This window comes from Ochotona princeps, chromosome 8, assembly GCF_030435755.1.
Source record: "Ochotona princeps isolate mOchPri1 chromosome 8, mOchPri1.hap1, whole genome shotgun sequence".
Classification (NCBI taxonomy): Eukaryota; Metazoa; Chordata; class Mammalia; order Lagomorpha; family Ochotonidae; genus Ochotona; species Ochotona princeps.
The window spans coordinates 25,607,835-25,629,539 of NC_080839.1; the positions used below are offsets into that span (position 1 = coordinate 25,607,835).

At 47.4% G+C, this 21,705-nt stretch overlaps 1 protein-coding gene across 2 annotated transcripts; it reads right to left on the reverse strand.

Moving 5' to 3' along the window:
* Positions 1-413: 413 nt before the first annotated feature.
* ACTG2 (actin gamma 2, smooth muscle) lies at positions 414-21,332 on the reverse strand. Of its 2 annotated transcripts, none has more exons than XM_058667743.1 (9): positions 21,253-21,332; positions 13,326-13,486; positions 12,380-12,508; positions 8,745-8,855; positions 8,392-8,476; positions 7,177-7,338; positions 5,511-5,702; positions 2,869-3,050; positions 414-636 (listed from the first exon to the last, which is right to left on the reverse strand). In XM_058667743.1, exons 2-9 carry the CDS (start codon positions 13,449-13,451, stop codon positions 493-495), a joined length of 1,131 nt encoding a protein of 376 aa, XP_058523726.1. In that variant the 5' UTR covers positions 13,452-13,486; positions 21,253-21,332; the 3' UTR covers positions 414-492. The 2 variants fall into 2 exon arrangements, with proteins under 2 accessions (XP_058523726.1, XP_004590728.1); XM_004590671.3 differs by lacking the exon at positions 21,253-21,332 and adding an exon at positions 20,519-20,660.
* Between the last annotated feature and the right edge of the window lie 373 nt (positions 21,333-21,705).

The window sequence follows — 21,705 nt, forward strand, 5'->3', positions numbered from 1 at the left end:
TCACCCAAGCTCAAGTAACATTCTGTTTGAATCCTTCATGTGGCACTTCCTGTAAGCCTGAGACATGGAGAGCCAGTGTGATCATAGTCTCCAACACATGACCCTTGTGTGTGAGAACTTGTACTTCTGAAAGCCCAGAAGTCCCTGAGCCTTCATTCCTTCTCATGTTCAAGGAGAAGACAAGCTGGCCTAGTGGAAGGAGCACTGGCTTTGGATTCAGATGTACTTGAATTTTCATCTTGCTTCTGGGTGATGTTCAGCAAGCCCTTGGGTTTTCTGAGCCACAACATCCTCCACTGGAACTTGGGATACCAGTAGTTGCCAGGATGGATTAGAAATAGTGCATGAAATGCCCTTAGCTCTGGGTGAGAGCCCCAGGAGGAAAAAAAAAACAAGAGGCTCACACAGAGAAGTAAGGATTGCAGGTTTTAATGTATCATGACTGGTCACAGAGCAGTCTGGGGGTGCTCCTCAGAGGATTTGCTCTGTCTTTTAGAAGCACTTCCTGTGCACAATGGAGGGCCCAGCTTCATCATACTCCGGCTTGCTGATCCACATCTGCTGGAAGGTGGAGAGGGAGGCCAGGATAGAACCCCCGATCCAGACAGAGTATTTCCGCTCTGGGGGAGCGATAATCTGCAAAGAGCAAATGTGGCAAGTCGTGATCAGTACCCCTAGACAGGGCAGCCTCCGTGAACAAAACTAGCAGGAGAAACGTGGTAGATTTGATTTACTGCTCGTGATCTTTACTCCCCTCCTCCTCCTCTGGGAGAAAGGTCTCCCACATCCTGGGCCATGTTGTTTACTTGGCCAATGGGCTGGTGGAGGATGTGGCACAAAGTGGAATTGGAAATGTGCTTATGTAGTTAGACATGTCTGCTTGTGTTCCAACCATCTCTATGGAATACTTGGAAAGCTGCTGGTCCTTCAGCCCTTGCCACTCAGGGAGAGGTGTGGACTTGACCCGAGCTGGCTGGACCTGCAGTTAAAGCAGAGCTACTTAGCCAAGCCAGCTTGGGGCTGGTTCCCAGAGGAACTGCAGAAGCAGGAGCAATAAACACTTAGTGGTATATGCCTCGTTGATGTCACAGGATGTTAGTCAGAGATGGATGTTCTGTCTTGCCTGGAGTTTGAAGGAAGAGCAGGTTCCTGATTCTAAACTTGTTTGGCCAGATCCCGTCACCAGCTGCCTATATCTGAGAGGTTCTCAGGTCCATCCATACGAAAGTACCCACCTTTTCCACTAACACTCCTGATCTTAGTCATGGAAAACAAGTCATTGTCAAATAACTTTGAATTTCACTTAAAAAAAAAAAGAGTCCAGAATGACTGTGACTGTTCAATTAATTTTCCAGTTTTTCCAGGATCTGGAGCAAACCAGATGCTAAATTGAGTTTTTGTCTGGTTAGAGTCTGTGTAGTTTCTAACTTACAGAAATCGCCAAATGGCAGAATAAAAAGAGTACTTGGAAGTTATTCTATTGTCCAGGCAGACAGAAGTCATGTGAGACTCTTGAGCAAACACCTGCAAATGCCCAGCCACTAAGAAGGTAACAGGTATCGCTGCTGGCAGTTGCAGTTGTGAGAAAACTCCAGCTGGTCTTGGGCTGCTGATTTCTAAGCTCAGCCTTCTGCACAGCTCTACTGCCACATGCCTGAGGCTTGCCTCATCTCCCGGGAGTCCTCTTACTGTTAGGCTTGGATACTTTGCTACCTCTGCTTCCTACATTTCTCCTGCCCAGAGGCTCTCTTCCCTTCTCTTGTCTTACTTGGGTTACCCTTACATTGAGTGTGTCTACTAATCGGATCCTGAACTCCTTGATGGCTAGCACATATTGTCTAGGCTGTGGCTGACAAAATGGGAAATGCATCAACTCACAGATGGCCATGTATCAGATTAAGAGGCCCACCCAGATTCTTTGAAACAGAACCTAGAGGTGAGGACAGGTGTGGGATGCTGACATGTGGTCCTGGTAAGAAGTTCTGCCACAGGCCTTGGGAAATGGGCTGCTTCTGGAGCTCTGGGTAAAAACAGTCCATGGGGGGCTCGGCACCAAAGCCTAGTGGCTAAAGTCCTCGCCTTCATGTGCCAGGATTCCATATGGGCGCCGGCTCATGTCCTGGTTACTCTACTTCCTTTCTAGTTTTCTGCTTATGTCCTGGAAAAGCAGTAGAGGACGGGCCAAAGCCTTGAGACTGTGCAACTGTGTGGGAGACCCAGAAGGGATTCCTGGCCCCTGGCTTAGGATTAGCTCGGCTCTGGCTGTTGATGCCACTCGAAATGGCAGATAGCCTGAAGGCCAACTAGACCCTCCTGCAAATTTCTGTGTTCTGACTTCTTTTTAAAAGTTTACAAGCTGTTGTAGTATTGCCTCCTGCTTTTTGTCTCTTCTTTTACCTTCCTGATTTCTCACTAATCCTGTCAGTATATTCTCCATCTCAGTTCTCTAACCCGTTTCTTTCATCTGACTTCCATGATTGTGTTTGAGATTCATACTAAGTCTGTCTCCAGCCCGTCCGTGCCCACGGAACAAAACCCAAAAGATGGACGTGGGTCCAGAGCAAGCCGATACTGACTCCAGGAGACCACCAAGCTGTCAAGCATGGCAGCCCTATTGCCATACTCCCTAGGCAGGACTGGGGCCCAGTGTGGTGGCCTAGTAGCTAAAGTCCTTTCCTTGCATGCACCAGGATCCCATATGGGTGCTAGATCGTATTCCATTGTAGCCACTTGGGGAGTAAACCAGTAGATGAAAAATCTTTCTGTCTCTCCTTCTCTTTGTAAATCTGATTTTTGAATAAAAATAAACAAATCTTTAAAAAATAAAAATAAAAATAGCAGAATTGGGGCACCTGGGGCAAGACCCACCTTGATCTTCATGGTGCTTGGGGCCAAGGCTGTGATCTCCTTCTGCATCCTGTCAGCAATGCCAGGGTACATGGTAGTGCCCCCGGAGAGGACATTGTTAGCGTACAAATCCTTACGGATGTCAATGTCGCACTTCATGATGGAGTTGTAGGTTGTCTCATGAATGCCAGCAGATTCCATGCCTAGTAGACATCACAACATTGTAGTCCGTAGTCATCACTTTATAAATGCTCACACTTCCACCCCCTACATGGTGCTGTTGGCACCACCCTAGTTCAGACTCTTAATCACCTCCCAAAAGGATGATGGGCTCAGACTCCCTAAGCAGGGATGGGTAATATCTGGTCCATGGGCCATAAATGGGCCTGTAAAATCATTTGGTTTGACATTACCAGGACAAATTCAGGTTGGATTTGAAATTCAAAAAATCTAAAGCAAACCAATTTTTTTAAACATATTTTCATTGCATTTCATTTTTTTTAAATTAATTACATTGCATTATGTGATACATTTTTTATGCACTGGGATTCCCCCCGCCCCTCCTCACACCCTCCCCCCATGGTGGATTGCTCCACCTTGTTGCATTTCCATAATTCAAATTCAGTTGACATTCTTTCATTGGAGGTATTTACCAAGCATAAAGTCCAGCATCTTATTGTCCTGGTAAGTTCAATGGGCAAACCAATTTTTAAGTTGATAATTGTGTATGCCCCATGATTGAATGCCCAAATAGACCTTGGCAAACCAAAATTCCCCACCTCTGCAATGAGTTAGGCCCTGCTCAAATTTCCCCTTTTCTGATGGACCTTTCACACTTCCCTGAGGCATATTTCTTTAAAAAAACCAAAATAAAACAAAAAACAAAAACAAACCAAAAAACCACTTTAGTAACATCACTTTAGTTACATTCACTTATTAATATATAATTCACCTCCCATAAAAAAATCACCCTTTAAGATGTATAGCTCAGTGGTTTTCAATATATGCATACAGTAGTACAACTAACACCACAATCTAATTTTAGGGCATTTTTAGTACTCTGAAAAGAAACCCCATACCTATTAGCAGTGACTCTCTTTCAAACCTTCCCTAGTCCTAGGCAACAACTGATCTAGCTTCTGTCTCTAGAGAGTTCCTTATTTTGGGACATTTCATATAAATAGAACCTCATGATACATGTGTCTTTTGTGTGTCTGGCTCCCTTCCCTTGGTGTAATGTTTCCTAGGTCCATCCGTCTTACGACATGTATTAACACTGCTATGGTTGCTCTGCCCTCATGGATGGATTGAGAAGCAGGTTAATCATTGTAGGATTGGGCTCCTGATTAGAGGATACAGCAGCTGAATTTTCTGTGTCATGAGCATGCTTGCTTGCTTTCCACCACATTAAAAGGCAGCAAGATCCTTGCTGGATGCAACTTCTCGATCTTTGAATTCCCAGCCTCTAAAACTTGACCCAAATACGTTTTTGTTCTTTATAAATTATCAAGTCTGTGGTATTTCTTTATAGCAACAATGAGAACTTCATTGGCATGAACTGCCCAGTCATGTTCCACTGTATCAGTATGGACGTGCTGTCACCTTCCTGTGAGAGTCCCTGGGGTCTACAGATCCATCTCTAGCTGGCATCTAGATGCTCCACAGTGAAGGCTCTTGCTTTTCCAACCAGCTCCTGCCCACTTCTCTGGCTGACCTGATTCCAGTCTTTTTTTTTTTTCTATGCAACATTACATCTGTACCATAGAAGGATTTTTCTTAGGTACTCTCTGACTTTGCTATGCTGTTGCCTAAAAACTTCCAGGGGATCCCCATTGCTGACACAGCACAGCAACCCTGTGCAATCTGTGGAGTGTACACACACACATATACACACACCCCACATTCCTATAAAATTCCATCTGCCATACCTCCAAGCCTTTATATGTATATGTACCATTTCCACAACCTTGTATGTCATTCCTTGCTCTGCCCCATGTACATTCCCAGATTTCAAAAACTGAGACCCTTATCCCAGATCACGCTCCAACACTCAGCTTCTGTAAGAAATCTGGCCTGATTTCTTAGGCAGGGAGTACTTGTTCAATTTACTACTGACCACTTACTACACTATTTATAAATACTCCCCAAGAAAATATTATCTTGGCATGAAATATTATTTTATTTTACCTTGGTTATTAACATCCTACCTGTACGAACTATTATTATTTCCATTCGATAGGTAGACTGTAGTTGGAAAGTGACAGGGCTTTCAGGTAGCAGAATGAGGAATTAAAACCAGGTGGGACCCTCAACCCCTCAACGCCAGCCTCTTCACTGCTATAGACTCAGTCATTGTACCCCATGTTAAGTAATTCCTTAAAAAGTCGTACCTATTTGTGTATTAACCTCATTCTTAGTTTCTAGCTTATATTCTCCCCTCTGCTTCTCAGTCTTGATTTCCTTACCCTTTTCTTTGAACTGAAATTTTATGGAGCTGTACTATTTATATATTTTAGGACCTTTCTGGAAAAACAAGTAAGTATTTTTTAACAGGAAACAAAAGGTCATGACTCCTGGCATTTCTGCTCCCGCCCCTCACCCACCCCTCCACCCTGGCCTTCCAACTGTCCTATGAGCTGACAGGTTGGGGTGGGGCACCTCACCGATGAAGGAGGGCTGGAAGAGGGTCTCAGGGCAGCGGAAGCGCTCGTTGCCAATGGTGATGACCTGCCCGTCTGGCAGCTCATAGCTCTTCTCCAGGGAGGAAGAGGAGGCTGCTGTGGCCATCTCGTTCTCAAAATCCAAGGCCACATAGCACAGCTTCTCCTTGATGTCCCGCACAATTTCTCGCTCAGCTGCAAGGAGCAAAAATGACAGGAAGTGGACCCTTATCTCTGCCGGTTTGCTTGTTGGTTTTGAGCTCCATGAAAACCTCCTGACTTCTCCTTTGGATTCAGTCTAAGGAGGATGATAGAATTGTGCCCGTAGGGTGTCAAGAACCTCCAATCCTGTATTCAGTTTTTATTCCTTTCTAAAGTGGGACTTCCGAGTTGTGATTTTGAAGTCAGACTTTGCTTTGGATTTTCTCCATTGGTGTGCCCTGACTAGATCTCCCTGGAGGCCTTGCAGGGCCCATTAACAGTTTAGACTCAGACAGAGATGTGATCTTCTTGAATCTAGTAAGGCTCTTACCGAAAAATGTCTCTGGCCTGGTGAGTCACATGACACCTTCCCCTTGTAAATTCAGAACTAACTCCTTCCATTTGTCCTGAGATAAACTATAGCTACTCCCAGCTAAGAAATACACAACTGGGGGCCCGAAGTGTGGCCTAGCGGCTAAAGTCCTCGCCTTGAAAGCCCCGGGATCCCATATGGGCGCCGGTTCTAATCCCGGCAGCCCCACTTCCCATCCAGCTCCCTGCTTGTGGCCTGGGAAAGCAGTCGAGGACGGCCCAAACCCTTGGGACCCTGCACCCGCGTGGGAGACCCGAAAGAGGTTCCTGGTTCCCGGCTTCGGATTGGCGCAACACTGGCCGTTGCGGTCACTTGGGGAGTGAATCATCAGATGGAAGATCTTCCTCTCTGTCTCTCCTCCTCTCTGTATATCTGACTTTGTAATAAAAATAAATAAATCTTAAAAAAAAAAAAAAAAAAGAAATACACAACTGGGACCCAGCATGGTAGCTTAGCAGCTAAAGTCCTCGCCTCTCATGCTTCGGGATCCCCTATGGGCACTGCTTTGTGTCCTGGCAGCCCTACTTTCCATCCAGCTCCCTGACTGTGGCCTGGGAAAGCACTAGAGGATGGCTCAAGGCCTTGGGACTCTGTATGCATGTGGGAGACCCAGAAGCTGGCTCCTGGCTTTGGATCAGCTCACCTCCAGCCATTGTGGCCACTTGAGGAACCAACGAATGGAAGATCTTTCTCTTTCCTCTGTGTAAATCTGTCTTTCCAGCTTAAAAATACACAACCAGATCTGTATTGCTCTTGTGCATGGTGGACGCCAGCTCTGATTCTGGTGCTGGCCAGGGACAGAAGCAGGGAACAGCCTACCGCTGCTCAAGTGAACCAGGCCTGGGCCTGCAGCATCCTCCCTCCACACTCTCCCCACCCCCTGCCCCTACCTAGACATCAGAGCATTTGCCTTCTAGCTTTTTCTCCTCTGTCAACGCTGTGTTGATGAACTGGTGCTGTCTAAAGGCATAGCCTTGACTTAGGAGCTTGTATTCAGCCCCAGGATCACAATGTGCTCATCAGTTCTGAGAATGTCTAGTCCCGGCTCAGATTTGGGTGTCAATTCAAGTTCAAAGCACGGAAGGCACTGGATACCTGTGGTCACAAATGAGTAGCCTCTCTCTGTGAGGATCTTCATGAGGTAGTCTGTGAGGTCGCGGCCAGCCAGGTCAAGGCGCATGATGGCATGTGGCAGGGCATAGCCCTCATAGATGGGGACATTGTGGGTAACACCATCCCCTGAATCCAGGACAATGCCTATGAACAGAGAGGGTGGCATTTATAAAAAAATCACATTGTAACAGTTTACATATCTTTTTCTGACATCTCTTGTCAAAACAATCTGCAGCTATTATATTTTCTTTAAGAAAACTGATCCAACTTGAAAATCATTATATTTTTGTTTTTGTGTGTCAATTTTTGTTCTCTTAAGCAAAACTGCAGGACTCTGGGAAACAAACGTTTCCTTTTTTGCATCTCTTTAAGTACATTCATGGTGATGCTCAAATGCTGATTTTCATTAAATCAGACTGAATTTAGATAATTCACACATCATTTAGGAATCAAACTAACACGCATGCATGTACAATTAGAATGTTCGATCCAGAAGGAGTTATGAAAACTAGACAATGTGAAAAATTTAATCACCTACTGGTGAAGCTGTCAGCAAACCAGTTAAGAAAGTAAGATTTCTCAACATTAGAAATCCTTCTTGGGTGTAGGCATTTAGCTTAGTGGTTAAGAGGCACATGTCTCACTTCAGCGTTCCTGAGTTTGAGTCCCTGCCCTACTTCCAATTTGAGCTTTCAGATAATGTGCACCCTTGGTGGCAGCAGGTGATGGTTCAAGTGACTGAGTTCCTACTACGCACATGGGAGACTTGCGTTGAGTCTCTGGCTCCTGTCTTTGGTGCCTGCACAGCCTCAGCTGTTGTAGACATTTGGAGAGTGAAACAGCAGTTGGAAGCATGCTCTCTTTCTGCTTCTCAGATAAAAGAACACCTTAAAGATCACCATATTTTGAAGTTTAATCTGTTTGAGCATCCTTCTATACCACGGTCACCAGATTCTACAGTTGCCACTCCAGCAGGCAGGAACATTTCAATGTTGTTGGAACATGTGTATAAACTTCTGGAATGACTGCTGTGAGGAAAACATCCCTCACTGGATGTTCTGGGACCTACTGGGTAGGTCCATATCTGGCATTCCAGTTGGCATTTCCAGCTGAGTTTTCCTGGACTTGGGTGGTTCCTTTGATCCTTCTCTGCCATGAAGTCAGGAAAGGGGTGGATTCCAAGGCTACTTGACTTACCTGTCGTACGGCCAGAGGCATAGAGGGACAGCACAGCTTGAATGGCGACGTACATGGCAGGGACATTGAAGGTTTCAAACATAATCTGAAAACAATAAGGAATAAAGGATGCTCTGGCAAAATAGATAAGCAAACAAACAAACAAACAAACAAATAATCACAGCATCTCTTAGCCTATGGGATATTTTTGAATCTTATTAAGAGAAGGAATGGTGTTAATTTGATTATCCTACTTCTATCTTTCATAAAACTTGGCATGGTTCACACGCATAGCAGGTCTTCAAAAAACAAAACAAAACAAAAACAACTGTATTGTGCTCCTGAACCAGTGTACAAGTCTTCCTGGCTCTCACCTGTGTCATCTTCTCCCTGTTGGCCTTGGGGTTTAGTGGAGCCTCGGTGAGCAGGGTGGGGTGCTCTTCAGGTGCTACCCGCAGCTCATTGTAGAAGGAGTGGTGCCAGATCTGGTTGAGACAAAAGCCCAATGAGATCAGTAGACTCCCAGGGGGCTGAGAAAATCTGACTGACCTGACCATCTGCTAGGGCGGGTGCAATGGTGTTCCAAGTGGGGTTGGATCTGGAGAAGAGAACTGTTGACATCCAGATGATATATTCCTCCTCAGCAGAGCCCAGGCAGGACCCAGGCCTGGAGGTAACACTCTGTTGATTCTTCCCACCTGATCCTCCCTCTTACCTCTTCTCCTTTCTCTGCCCTGTTTTGGGTCCTTGGGCAGGAGTAGGTAAGCACATGGCTGAGTGTTTATTTCTCTCTGGTTTCTGTCTATGTGTGGCTAATGGACATTAAATGTTAAACAGTGGAAAGAGACTGAGAAAAGAGAGAGACAAGGCATTTAGCCAGTGGAGGAATGACCCTCCAGGGGGTATCTGGTGGGCAAGCCCTATTCCGGGGCTCTTCAGGCTTAGGGACCTAAGAGCTTCTTTTGTTGCTGGTATTTGGATGCCTTGACATTGCTTTCTGATCGCCTTAACCCTGCTTACATCTGTGTTAAAGCAGTCCTTCTTCTAAGCTGTTTTCAGAAAACTGAATACTGCCTCCTGCTGGCAACCTGACAGATGTGCTTGGTGTCAAGTCTCATCAAATGACCAGGCAAGTCATTCATCTAAATCCTTTGAGCAGGATTTCTCAACTCCAGCACTATGTTATTTCAGGTTGGAGAATTCTTGTGGAGAAGATCATTGGGGAGGGTATCCCTGTGCACTATAGGATGTTTAGCAGTGTCCCTGTTTTCCACTCACTAGAAGCCAGGAGCACCTGTCCAGCTGTGACAATCCAAACTATCTCCAGACATAACCTAATGGGATGTAAATCATCTTGGGTGAGAGCCACTGTTTTAAAGGCAATCTTTTCTTCCCTCCTGTATCCAATCCCCTCTTTAGTACTCTTGGACCACCAGATGGGAATTGTTCTCTTCAAGGGATTGGGCAAAGAGTGGCAGGGACATTGGGTTTTGGTTTCTTCAAAGGTGAGGCACAAGGGCACTTGATTCCACTGGACTAGGAGGGTTCTGGGTGTGATGAGGTCAGAGATGCGTGAGACGTGATGCCCAAGTTCCTGGTGTCAGGAAGAGGGGAAAAAGACAGTCAAAAAGACAAGATACAAAGGCACAAGGTGCACTTTAAGTGAAAGAAGAGGCACAAGTAGCCCATGCACCTCTGGATCTTTCTGGGCTTGGAAGGTGAGGAGCGTAGCCAGTGGCTGTGAAGGGCTCCTGAGGCTGAGGGCCTGGTCCAGGCAGAGGTCCTGCACCCTGGACATCTCACAGGAGCGTGAGAACAGCAGGTGGTCTTCACAAAGCCTAGCTTCCTGCGTGGTGCCTCCCAGATGCCCTGTCTCGGTGTCACCTGGGATTGCGGGACAGATGCAGGATCCCAGACTCTAAGCTACACCCAGAGAGACAGTATCTTAGGGTGTATGCCTAAGCAAACGAACTTCATTTGATTTTTTTTTAGCTTTTACAACCTAGTTTCAAAATGAAAGACTTTGATCATTAAGGAAGCTAGAAAAATGTTTTTAAAAGGAAAAAAAAAAAGCACTCCCACATTCCCATCACCTAATAAAGAGACAACATTTGATTTTCTCCCCTTATCCCTCATCTTTTGCTTTTATGTATTTTCATATTTGTTATTTTAATTTAACATCCTTTAATACATTTATAATATTACATTGTTTTGTTCAAAATCGCATTTATAACATGCTTCTAATTTTCACTGTGGATAATTTATTTAATAAATTGAACATAAATTCTAATGCTCACAATGTTTCATTATGTTACACATTTAATCACATTGCTATCCTTGAAATATTTTATTTTTGCTTATAAATAATTCTGCAATAGCAGCTTTGCCATCACATTTTCTTTCTTTTATTCAAAATGTTCTGCAAAGAAAAGAATTCTACAAATGGAATTACGGGGCTAAAGGACATGGCACCTGGAAAACCTTTTGATTTCTTTTGCTAACAAAAAGGCCACCCTGCTATTTACTTTAGCAGGAGTAAGTGGCTGCCCTGCTCCCACTCTGACGAATCCAGTGTTCTCTGAAAATATGATGTCATCTGATAGGTTGAATTCATCCTTGAATTACTTTGATTTTTTATTTTTTCATTTATTTCAAACGCATTTTGGGTGTGTGTGTGTGTGAGAGAGAGAGAGAGCATGAAAATTTGTATTATTTCTCTTTGGCAAATTATCTGCTTGCCTTTTTTTCTCATTTGGGGACACTTCATATTTCTGTGATCAGTTGGTATGAGCTGTGTGTATTCATCCTTCAGTACCTTTGTTGGGCTATTTTGTGCATTATGCTGCTCGACTTTTTAGTTTTGTTTCTACAAACTTTTTGAAGAATCTTATACACAAACAAATGAACAATATGTCTCATTTATTGAGTAATGAATATGCTGGTTGCCTTGAGGTGATATTAAATGATTACCAAAGTGAACTATAAAAGAGTATTCTTAATCTATATTTCACACACGTGAAAATTAAAGCTTAAAAGCTAGGATTTGTACCCAGACCTCTCTGATGCAGACTCCAATATCTGTGCTCTTACCCATGGTATAATGTGAAAGCTACCATACTTTATGCACTTCTCTCACATTCAGAGTGACAATCTGGGACTCAGGGAAAATGGTAAGTGAATCTCAGATTTCATATCAACATTCCCCATCCCCAGTTACAGTCAGCTCAGTCAGGCCTCTATTACAATCTGAAAGACTGGCATCACAGAAACAAGAACTGCCAGACAACCGTCAGCAAAATTGATCAAAAGAATATTAGCAAAGCCCTATTAGCATTTTGCACACATGATTTTATCACAAATGCCTACCATTTAAAAATTGCCTGCCCCGCATTTCCCTATACAAAAAAAGGAAAGAAAAAAGCTTCTAGAAACCCCTAGAGAGCCCCACTTACAATTTTCATTAGCGAATCATCATCATAATACAACATCAGTGCACTTATCTGAAGCCATGACAGCGAAAATAAAAGGAGAGAGGAGCAGTTGCCTCTCTGGAGGCAGCATCTGTGTTTTCCAGAAGGGACGAGTGCTGGCTGCAGGGAAAGCTGTCCAAAAGCAGCAAGCTGGGAATCGGGTGGGGAGAGCCAGGACCTCAGAGGCCTGGACAGGGAATGAGGGACTGTCTGTGGGTTCATCAGGAACCACAAAGACCCCTGAGGGCTGAGTGACATGAGCTGAGCTGTTTTTAGAAAAAGAAGCTTGGCAGCAATGTGGAGAATGAATTGGGTGCGTAAGGGCAGGGAACAAAGAAATCAGGAGGAAAACATCCCAGCGGTCCAGGGAGAGAGGCTGGCAGATGAGGTTGATGAAATGGTTGTGGGGATGAAAGGAAGGAAGGAGTGGAGAGTGTGAGAGAGAGACACTTTAGAGGAAAAGTTGGCCAGGCACTGTGACCTAGGCAATGCCAGGGTTGTGAACATGTACCACCAGGAAGAGACATGCACCTGCGTACCTTCTCCATGTCGTCCCAGTTGGTGATGATGCCGTGCTCAATGGGGTATTTGAGAGTTAGAATCCCTCGTTTGCTCTGAGCCTCATCCCCCACATAGCTGTCTTTCTGGCCCATACCCACCATTACACCCTGTAAGGCAAAAGAGAAGGAAAGAGAAGCCGATCAGCACAGGGCTCCACACAACGGCAAGGATGAAGGATGAGAATGGGACTATGGGGACAAGGATGGAGCAGACGCTGGTGAGTGTGGAGTGCCAGGGAGAGGCCATGGCAGGCTTCCTGTGGGCTGATTTCTCTTCTAAGATAGCGTCCTTTGAGAAATCAGAACCCACACATATGTCTTTCCCCTCACCTCACTTCTCTCTCTCTCTCTCTCTCTCTCTCTCTCTCTTTCTGTCTCTCTCTCACACACACATGCACACACACAACTCACCTTTGACCTCCCAAATAATCCCTACTTACACATGTACATCTCTTTGCTCTGCTCTTCTCTCTACCTGCAGGACCCTCCTCTGTCCCCAGGTTGCTCCTTTTCTAAAAAGTCTTGTCCCAAGTCACTGTGTTTGCACCAGTTCCCTTCCTATCCTTGTGCTCCTCTGCCTTAACTCACGAGCTCAGATTAGTCATAAGTGTGTCTTCATGCAGTTAAATTTCTTACAGGCAAAGGCCTTACTTAATTGCATAGATTTTAGTTCTTCCAAACTTCCCAAACTCACACCAACTATAGTCTACCATTGTATGCCAGATGGGTATCAGTTTGGGCCTTGGATATTTCTACTGAAAGGGTCCTGCCCTATCAGTGCATCAGAGAAGAGTCTCCACCCTCAGCACAGGTAGATATACACTTGCACATACATACACACACATACATACACAGCTTGGCATAGCCTCTCGAATGAAGTTCTCACTCCTCCTGACTCGAAGGTTTGGATCCAGGTGATACGTACCTGGTGGCGAGGGCGGCCCACGATGGAGGGAAAGACAGCCCGGGGGGCATCGTCCCCTGCAAAGCCTGCCTTGCACAGGCCAGAACCATTGTCACACACAAGCGCGGTGGTCTCCTCTTCACACATGGTAAATGTGACCGAGTGAGCGGGGACAGGAGCACCTTGGAGTTTGGAGAAAAGAGAACTAAATAGCCATTTGTCAAATTATGTTATAGATGGTCTTTTTGGCAACAGCAAATCATCAAAATGGAGTGTGTAGCATACAGCTATTTCGGTGACTATTTTGTTTATTTGAGAGTCAGAGAGGACTCCCTCCACTGGTTCACTCTTCAAATGCCCACCATGGCCAAGCCTTGGCCAGTTCCCAGCCAACCTTAGCTGAAACCAGGAGTCAGGAACTCAACTTAGGTCTTCCACATAGGTGGCAGGAACCCAAGTACTTGATCGAACACCTGCTGCTTCCTCAGGTTTATATTAGAAAAAGACGAAACCAGGAGCCAGAGCCAGGACTCGAACCCTGGAACTATAAAAAGTCTTACTTGCTAGGCTAAGTGCCTGGCCTGGACTTTTCAGAGCACAAAATAGGATTGTGTCTTTCCCACAATCTTCTTTTTGTGGCTATAAAAGCACAGCAAAGCACTCCAACAGGCTGATCATTATGACTGTCTCTCTGAGATTGGGAAAGGGGTCTGAAGCTGTACCTGTTATGGCTTAAGATTTTCACAAGGAGACTGATTCCAGTAGAGTTTATATGAATAAAAATCGGTATCACAACAGATCAGTAAAGGGAGAAAGATGCAGAGGTCATAGGTAATAGAACAATCCTAAGAGTAGGAGCACCTTGAAGACGAAGGAACTTCACCCTGGGATACCCATTCTGCCACCTTGACCAGAATTCCCTCCTACGATGCTTCAGCATAGGAGTTAGGATGGTTGGGATGTGAGGAAGGAATTCATGTTTCCAGTGTCAGCTTAGATTTTCATCTCTCCCTCTCACTCACACAAGTTACAGAGCATCTGACATATTCTTGGCTCTTGGGGATGACAAAAAAGGGTTAGAACCTCAAGAGACAGTGAGCGACCAGCCCCCCAGTGTGGCCTGTTGCAGGTAGGGTGGGGTAGGGTGGCGCAGGCAAGGCCCTAGGTGAGAGGCTGGGGAGGCAACTTCCAGAAACTTAGAGGAGCAGAGAAGTAAGAGGCTCAGAAAGAGAAGACAGCTGCGAGGGAGGAAGACCAGTTGAAGCTCTACATGGCGTGTGAGGCCTCAAGGGACTTGCTGGGGAGGGAAGCACAGCCTCAGGTCCTTCTGCTGAAGCTGGATGGCCAAGGCCATGACCAAAGCCAAGAGGAGACAGCACCTCAGGTCCAGGAACCTCAGGCCATGGAGGTTAAGTTGAGGCTAGGAGGAGGAAGACTAAGGAAGAAGGCCCTCCTAGGCATGTCCGAAGTGGAGCACATGCTGGGGGAAAGGCGAACATACAGCTTTGCTTCTGCCTGTGCTGCTCATGGCACCAGGCCCCAATCACTGACCCAGCCCACAGGGCATAGACCAGGACAGTCCTGTCAATGCAGCCGCAGGACAGAGAAGATTTTGCAGGTACCTGGATCATGTCACCTAAAGGTGCTTAATCTACTTGTGGGGCCACGGTCAACCTGAAGGCAGCACTGTGCCCCAAGGCTCCCTGCTGGGTCCTTCTTGTGAAATTTTCATAAGTGCATTAGGTGAAAAAATAGAGGACAGGCTGATTGGATTTCCAGAGAAAACACAGCTAGCGGAAAAGAATCACACCTGTAGTATGCTGGAAGGAAGGCTCCAAGACCAAGGAGATAGGAAAAAGCAGAGAAAATGAGTTGAACCTAACTAAATTACTTCTAAAGCGATACATTCTCAGTCTCATCTGTGGGTCCCAATAGCCCAACCAGGAAAGCTTTTGTTCACCATCTCTGAGCCAGACCCAGTGTTCTGTCGACTAGCAGTGGTGTGCTATAGCGAGGAATGAAAAGAGACCTCACAATTGGTAGAGGGCTGTGTCCAGTTCCTGGGGCCACCATTCTTGGCCAAGGGTCTCTTTGTCAGTGGCAGGTTGTAGCACTTTTCTGAAGAGAATTCAAAAACACTGATCAAAGGCCTCAAAAAACTGGGGTCTATCTTTTGACTCAATCCTTGTGAAACACTGCTGGGTTGAGTGGAAAGATCTGTGGAAGATGGTGAGGTGGCCTAGCGGCTAAAGTCCTCGCCTTGAAAGCGCGGGATCCCATATGGACACCAGTTCCAATCCTGACAGCCCCGCTTCCCATCCAGCTCCCTGCTTGTGGCCTGGGAAGGCAGTTGAGCATGGCCCAGGGCTTTGGGACCCTGTACCAGCGTGATCTTCCTCTCTGTCTCTCCTCCTCTGTATACCTGACTTTGCATTAAAAATAAACTAAGTCTCAAAAAAAAAAAAAAAAAAAAGAACTTAGCTGTGGAGATTTCCTAGGCTCCAAGAGCTAGGAGAGCCTGGCCTGACCTCGGTAGGACCTGCCCCAAACTCCAGTACAAGTCTTAAAGCTTCTCCGTGTTTGGTGCTCTGGCTCTTGCCTGCCTATGTAGAGCAGTGGGCAGCAAAAATAGAAAAGGGTCTGGGTTCTTCTCTTGCTATCAAATGCTGACCCCCCTCTTCCATGCCAGGACCAATCTGGGTTTACTACCTACACAGCCTTGCCACCTAATGTAGTGCTTAGCACATCATATGGTGCTCAGCAAATGTTGGATAACAATCCCATCCTGCCCAGCGCTCCCCACCCCCGCCCTGCAGCCCCTGCAAAAGGCCCCGTTCCAGACATGATTTGTTCTTCCCTGGAGCTTCTTGTGTCCCCACAGTCCTGTCTCCCTATGGCTTGGCCCACATATCTGAACCACACAGGCTGAATTTTCTCATCTCTGTATGGGAACACCACCTGGAAAGCCAGAAGATGGCCAAGAGGCAAAGTTGTGCCTCTGGGTCCCTCACATCCCTCCAATTTTAAAGTGTTTTGTCTTTTTTAAAAAAAGATTTATTTTTATTTTATTAGAACATCAGATATACAGAGAGGAGGAGAGACAGAGAAGAAGATCTTCTGTCCATTGATTAATTCCCTAAGTGGCCTCAATGACTGGAGCTGAGCCAATCCAAAGCCAGGAGCCTGGATCCTCCTCCGGCTCCCCCATGTGGGTGCAGGGTCTCAAGGTTTTGGGCTGTCCTTGAGTGCTTTCCTAGGCCACAAGCAGGGAGCTGGATGGGAAGCGGGGCCATCGGGATTAGAACTGGCGCCTATTTGGGATCCCAGCACGAGCAAGGTGAGGACTTTAGCCACTAGGCTACTGCACCAGGGCCCCTCAAGTGCCATTTGTGTTCAAGTCTGTCTGGCTTTTCAGTGATCCTGTTTGTCTGCCCTTTGGGGTCACCCACACATAGAAGGATTGCTGCAGAGGGACTCCAAGCTGTCAAGGGTGTGAGCCAGCTGTGCTTCCAGTGGTTTGCAACGTCCTTTCTCCCAGGCAGAGCCAGGCCAAAGAGAAGGGAGTATGGTGAAGGCAAGGCGAGGGCTCCCAGGCTGGAGCCTCTGTGGGGGGGGCCCCTTGTTGTGCTTTTACCCTGGTGTCAGACTCCAGCAGCCCTTCTGCCAGGCGAAATCCTAAACCTTCCTCAGCCGCAGTCTGGTAATTTGTGGCTAAACTTGAGCATGTCAGCTGAATGGAAGCCCAAGTCGCTGCGGTTTCCTGGGGTCACCCCACTGTGCGCACCCTGGAAGCTGAGTGAATGTTCTGGCTCCTTCTGTATGTGTCACATCTGGCCTTCATTGAGGCACTTTCCAAGTTAGAAGCACAGTTCATCTTTCTTTTATCCCCCAAAGGTGGCCAAAATCCAAAGACATAATGAGTGTAAATCATTTGCTCACTCATTCATCTTCCTAGCCACCCCCACGTCCATGTGAGGACAGAAGCATAAAGTCGCCTCCTGCCACCCCTAAGGGACAAATTTGGCCCAAGACATCTCACCTCTCCTTTCCCCGCCCTCCCCTCCATGCCGTTCCTGGTCCTGGTCTGAGTGTGTCTCTCCACCCGTCCTCTGCTCACTCCACTACAACATGTAAATGAGTACTTCTCTTTACAGAATGATGAATCAAATAAAATTATGGAAATGAAAGTGCTGAACAAATTGTCAATCAAGATAGGCAAACTCAGGCCTATTTTTGCTTAGCCTGAGAGCTGAGTAATTTTTTTTAATGTTTTCAAATGATCAGGATAAAAAGCACATGAAAGATAATATTTCATGACCCACAAAGCACATGGAATCCAAATTTCCGTGTCGATACAGCGTTATTGGAACACAGCCACAGGCACTCATTTCTGTATGGTTTGTGGCTGTATTGGTCACAGTGGCAGAGCTGAATGGTGGTGATGTAGACCTTTACACTTGCAAACCCTGAAACGTTAGCTATCTGGCCTTCTACAGAGAACACTCACACGCTGGAGCCTCTCACCCCGGGCAGAGCTGGATGACCAATTTCACAAATCAGTGCCTACTGAAGGCTGAACATGCCAACCCCCAGAGACCTAGAAGGAAAGTCCCCTCGGGTGATGAGATTTCAAACAACAGCTGGGGATGTATTTTGGGGTAAGGGTTTCACATGACATGTCAGCAGCTGTCAAGTCTCCCCATACACATGAATAGATTAGCAGAAAGAAATAATTTCACAAAGACACTGTATAGTATAAACATCTAACAGCACTTCTAGTTAACTCCAGGGTATCTTCACTGAGTCTCCTACACACCCACTCAATAAGAAATAACTTCAGAGAGCAGTCATTCTGATCTCTGGACACCTGCTGATGGTGCCTGGCCTATGGGCCTTTTGCTTACAGAAGTTGGTGCAGAAAAAAAGGAATTAAAAGATAAGTTTATTTTGGAGCAAAAAAATTATTGGAATACATGCATTGGTTATTATTATTATTATTTTGGTAAGTATATGTTTTCCCTGGACTTTGTGACTACCTGGCATGCTCATAGATTTCAACAATTTTGTGTCATGATACACTTTCTCAGTTGTAGATCAAGCGAGCTTTTGGGAGGCCCTTTGCAGCTGTTTCCCTCATTCACTCCCCAGCTCAGTTCCAGCCTAGACCCTCTCCTCCTGCGCACCAGATCACAGTGGCAGCTGCCAGCTGTATGTCTACTCCGTGCCTCCTGGCATCTCAACTCATAGCACCAGGACACACGCCTCTGCCCTGGCCCCTACTAGGAACCCCCCTCTGACGGTCACACTCCTCACTACACACATTTCAGGACCTCGGGTCTCCCACTTCCCAGACCAACAATCATGAGCCCTTTTTGATTCCACCGCCACAGAAGCCACCAGCATGAGACCCCTGCACACCACAGAGCACTCTTGCCCTGTACCCGTCCACTCTCCCCTCAGCTGTTCAAGCAGGCTCTCCTAAAGGCAAGTCTCTTGCACTTACTTCTGAGATGAAAACCCTTCTATGGGACCCCACAGTCTGAACTTTGAGTTTCATGTGCAAAGCGCTTGTAATCCGGCCCTGCCCAACCCTGGGCTGAACTCTCCCTACTCCCTGCCTTGCAATCCAAACTCAGTTGACTTGAGCCACTTCAAGAGTCTCAAAGACCTGCTTCCTCCTGCCTAGAACTGTTTCACGTCAGGATCCACTTCTTCCTCCAGGATGGTTTCCCTGATATCTTCTGGGCTCAGGAAACAGCTCCTCCTAGGCTTGATTCTACATGGTGCTTGTCCGTTTAATCATCTCTTCCAGTGACTAGACAAGTTCCTGACTTGTCCTATAGGCACACGGGAAGTGTCTGGAAGGTGTTCATGCATAGCAATGGAATGAACCAATGGAGGAAGGAAGGAAAGCTTACCTCAGGGCCGTGGTGTCGGACTACCTGCCCTGGTTCCTCAATCCTGCCATGTAGCCTTTCCTGAGTCATTGCAACTTTGCTAGCACCCACTCTTCTCCCTCCCAGAAGAATGTCACTTTCAGTCCAAGGGCTAGTCTCAAAAGTCAAGCCCATTTTCGAACAATAGACATGGTTACTCCCCGCCTCCCTCTTCAAAGTGTGGTCCCAGAGCAGCTGCCTCAGCCTCACCTGGGAGCATGTTAGGTGGCAGACTGTCAGTGTTCCCCAGCCTCCTGACCTAGAAGCTGGGGCGAGGTGTAGGGCTGTCAGGGTGAACAAACCCTCCATGCCATTCTTAAAGTAGGAATGCTCAGGGCCAGGCCCTGTAGAGCTGTGGGCCTCCTATTTGCATTTTCTCATCAAATCCTTATCACACTGTTGTCAAGAAGTCAGTGCTTGTATTACCCCCATTTTACAGGGAAGGAAACTGGGCCAGTCTGCCTCCAGGGCTTTCCCAGTCTGTGGGCTGTAGGGAAGGTGATCAGCAAAATGGTATCTTGCTCTCATTTCCCCTTCATTCTTTGTGCACATCTGTGTGTGTGTGTGTGCTGGGGGGAGTGTGTTGGTGAGTTGAGTGTGAGTCTGTGAGTCTGTCCTGCCGGTGGCACCTTTCCCAAGGCCTAGTATCCTTAGCAGAGGGGAATGAATTAGCTGGCCCCCTCCCTAGTCCCTTCCAGGCCTATCACCTCCTGATGCTGCAGGACACTTGCTGCCATTCACTCCACCCTTTCCCCCAGCCCCTAGTGACCCTCTATAGAACTTTCTGCCACTGAGGATTCTTCCCTCACCGTGGCTACCTGCAAATCAGAAGCAGCGGAGACGCCCACACAGAAACTACTCTTCCATTCCCAACACAGGCATCTCCCAGGCCCCGAGGCTTGAAATTCCCTGAGAAGCAATCAGCTTCCTGCCCAAGCATCTCCACGGCCCTGAAACAGCCTGCCAACCCATCCGACCCTTGAGCAAACGCGTTCCGCTGTCCAGCAGCCCTGGCCGGCTGAACAGGCCTTGGTGAGAGAGGCATCGCATTGCAGCAGTTTCAAGCTAGCCCCGTCCCAGGATGCCCTCCGCTGGCCAGTCAGCCAGGCCTTTCCCTGGCCAGCCAGCACTGCTGCCCACCACTGCGGCCCCGCTGCCCACCGAGGGCGCCAACGGATTTCTGACCCCAGGCCGGCGTCACAGAAGCCAAGCCAATCTGGAGGCGCCTCCTGCAGCCTGAGAGAGGAAGAGGCGGCAGAAGCCAGTCCTGGGACTCACCGAGTGACCGCGAGGTCCTTCTCCCAGTGGGCCAAGGGCTGCTGTGTCTTTGGCAGAAATACCAGAGCAATATAAAACCCCAGAGGCGGATCTTCTTTAAACAGAGTCCCTAAAAAGGCCAGCTGACGGGGTGTTAGCCATATGACCATATAAGGTGGTTTTTTCAATAAACCAGCCTTGGGGGGTGGGGAAGGCGGGGCGGGTAAAGTGAATTATCATTTGAAAAATGTATGCCAAAGGCCTGCAGCGACAGCAGCCCGCGCGCGGGTGGATTTGTTCCTTTTATGCTATACTTGCATAAACAACACTCACACCAGGCCTTATAAGCTGGCCAGAGGCAGCTGGGCTCCTGGAGAGAAAACCATACCAAGAATGGCAGTGGGCCTCCTCCCTCCTCCACACCACGGCCCCTCCTGCCCCCCTCTCAGGCCCAGGTGCCCCCTCCCGGGTCTGCCAGGGACACCCACACAGTATCCCCCAAATGGATGTCCTTGTGCCGTGTCTGGTACCAGCCATCATAAGCTAAAAGCCCAAAGGAAAAGCCCTCTGTGTGGACTGAGATGCTCCTGCCCCTCCCCCTCACAGCCGCCCCCAGAACCCCTGAGGGGCCCAGGACACTGTCCCAGTTGTCCTGTCTGTTTTCCTTGCTGGTGGCCCCTCTTGCAGGCCCTGGCTGCTGGCCATGACAGATCCAGGGTCCTGCCTCAGGGTGGAGATGCACTAAGGAAACTCACAAGTCTGCAGGATTTTCCGTGGTCCCTTGGTGTGGTGTTCATGGTGCTCTCTCTTCTTGTTACATTTCCAGCCTTCACCCCTGGGTAGCTATTTCCTATGCCAGTATCGGCTACCAGCTCTGCACAGTCACTCCCAGTCATGCATTCCTGCCGTCTCCATACCTCATGCCTGACCCAGACAAAAATGATCAATTGCCTATTGACATCCCATCCAGATGATTCCCTCTGACTTCTCAAACTCAGCCTGGCCCTGGTGGGAAAGAGGCACTGTGGGTGAGGTGAGGCAACTGGACCAGGGTCCTAGAGACCCCTTTTGGGTCTGGCACCCTGGGAAGGGGTGAGGACAGGTCTGGGTCAGGATGCCAGTCTTCTGCCAGGTCTAGAAGGGACATCATTTCCTGTCAGCGTTTACAGGTGGGCTCAGCTCCCTTCTAATTGTTTAAGGCTGGAGCC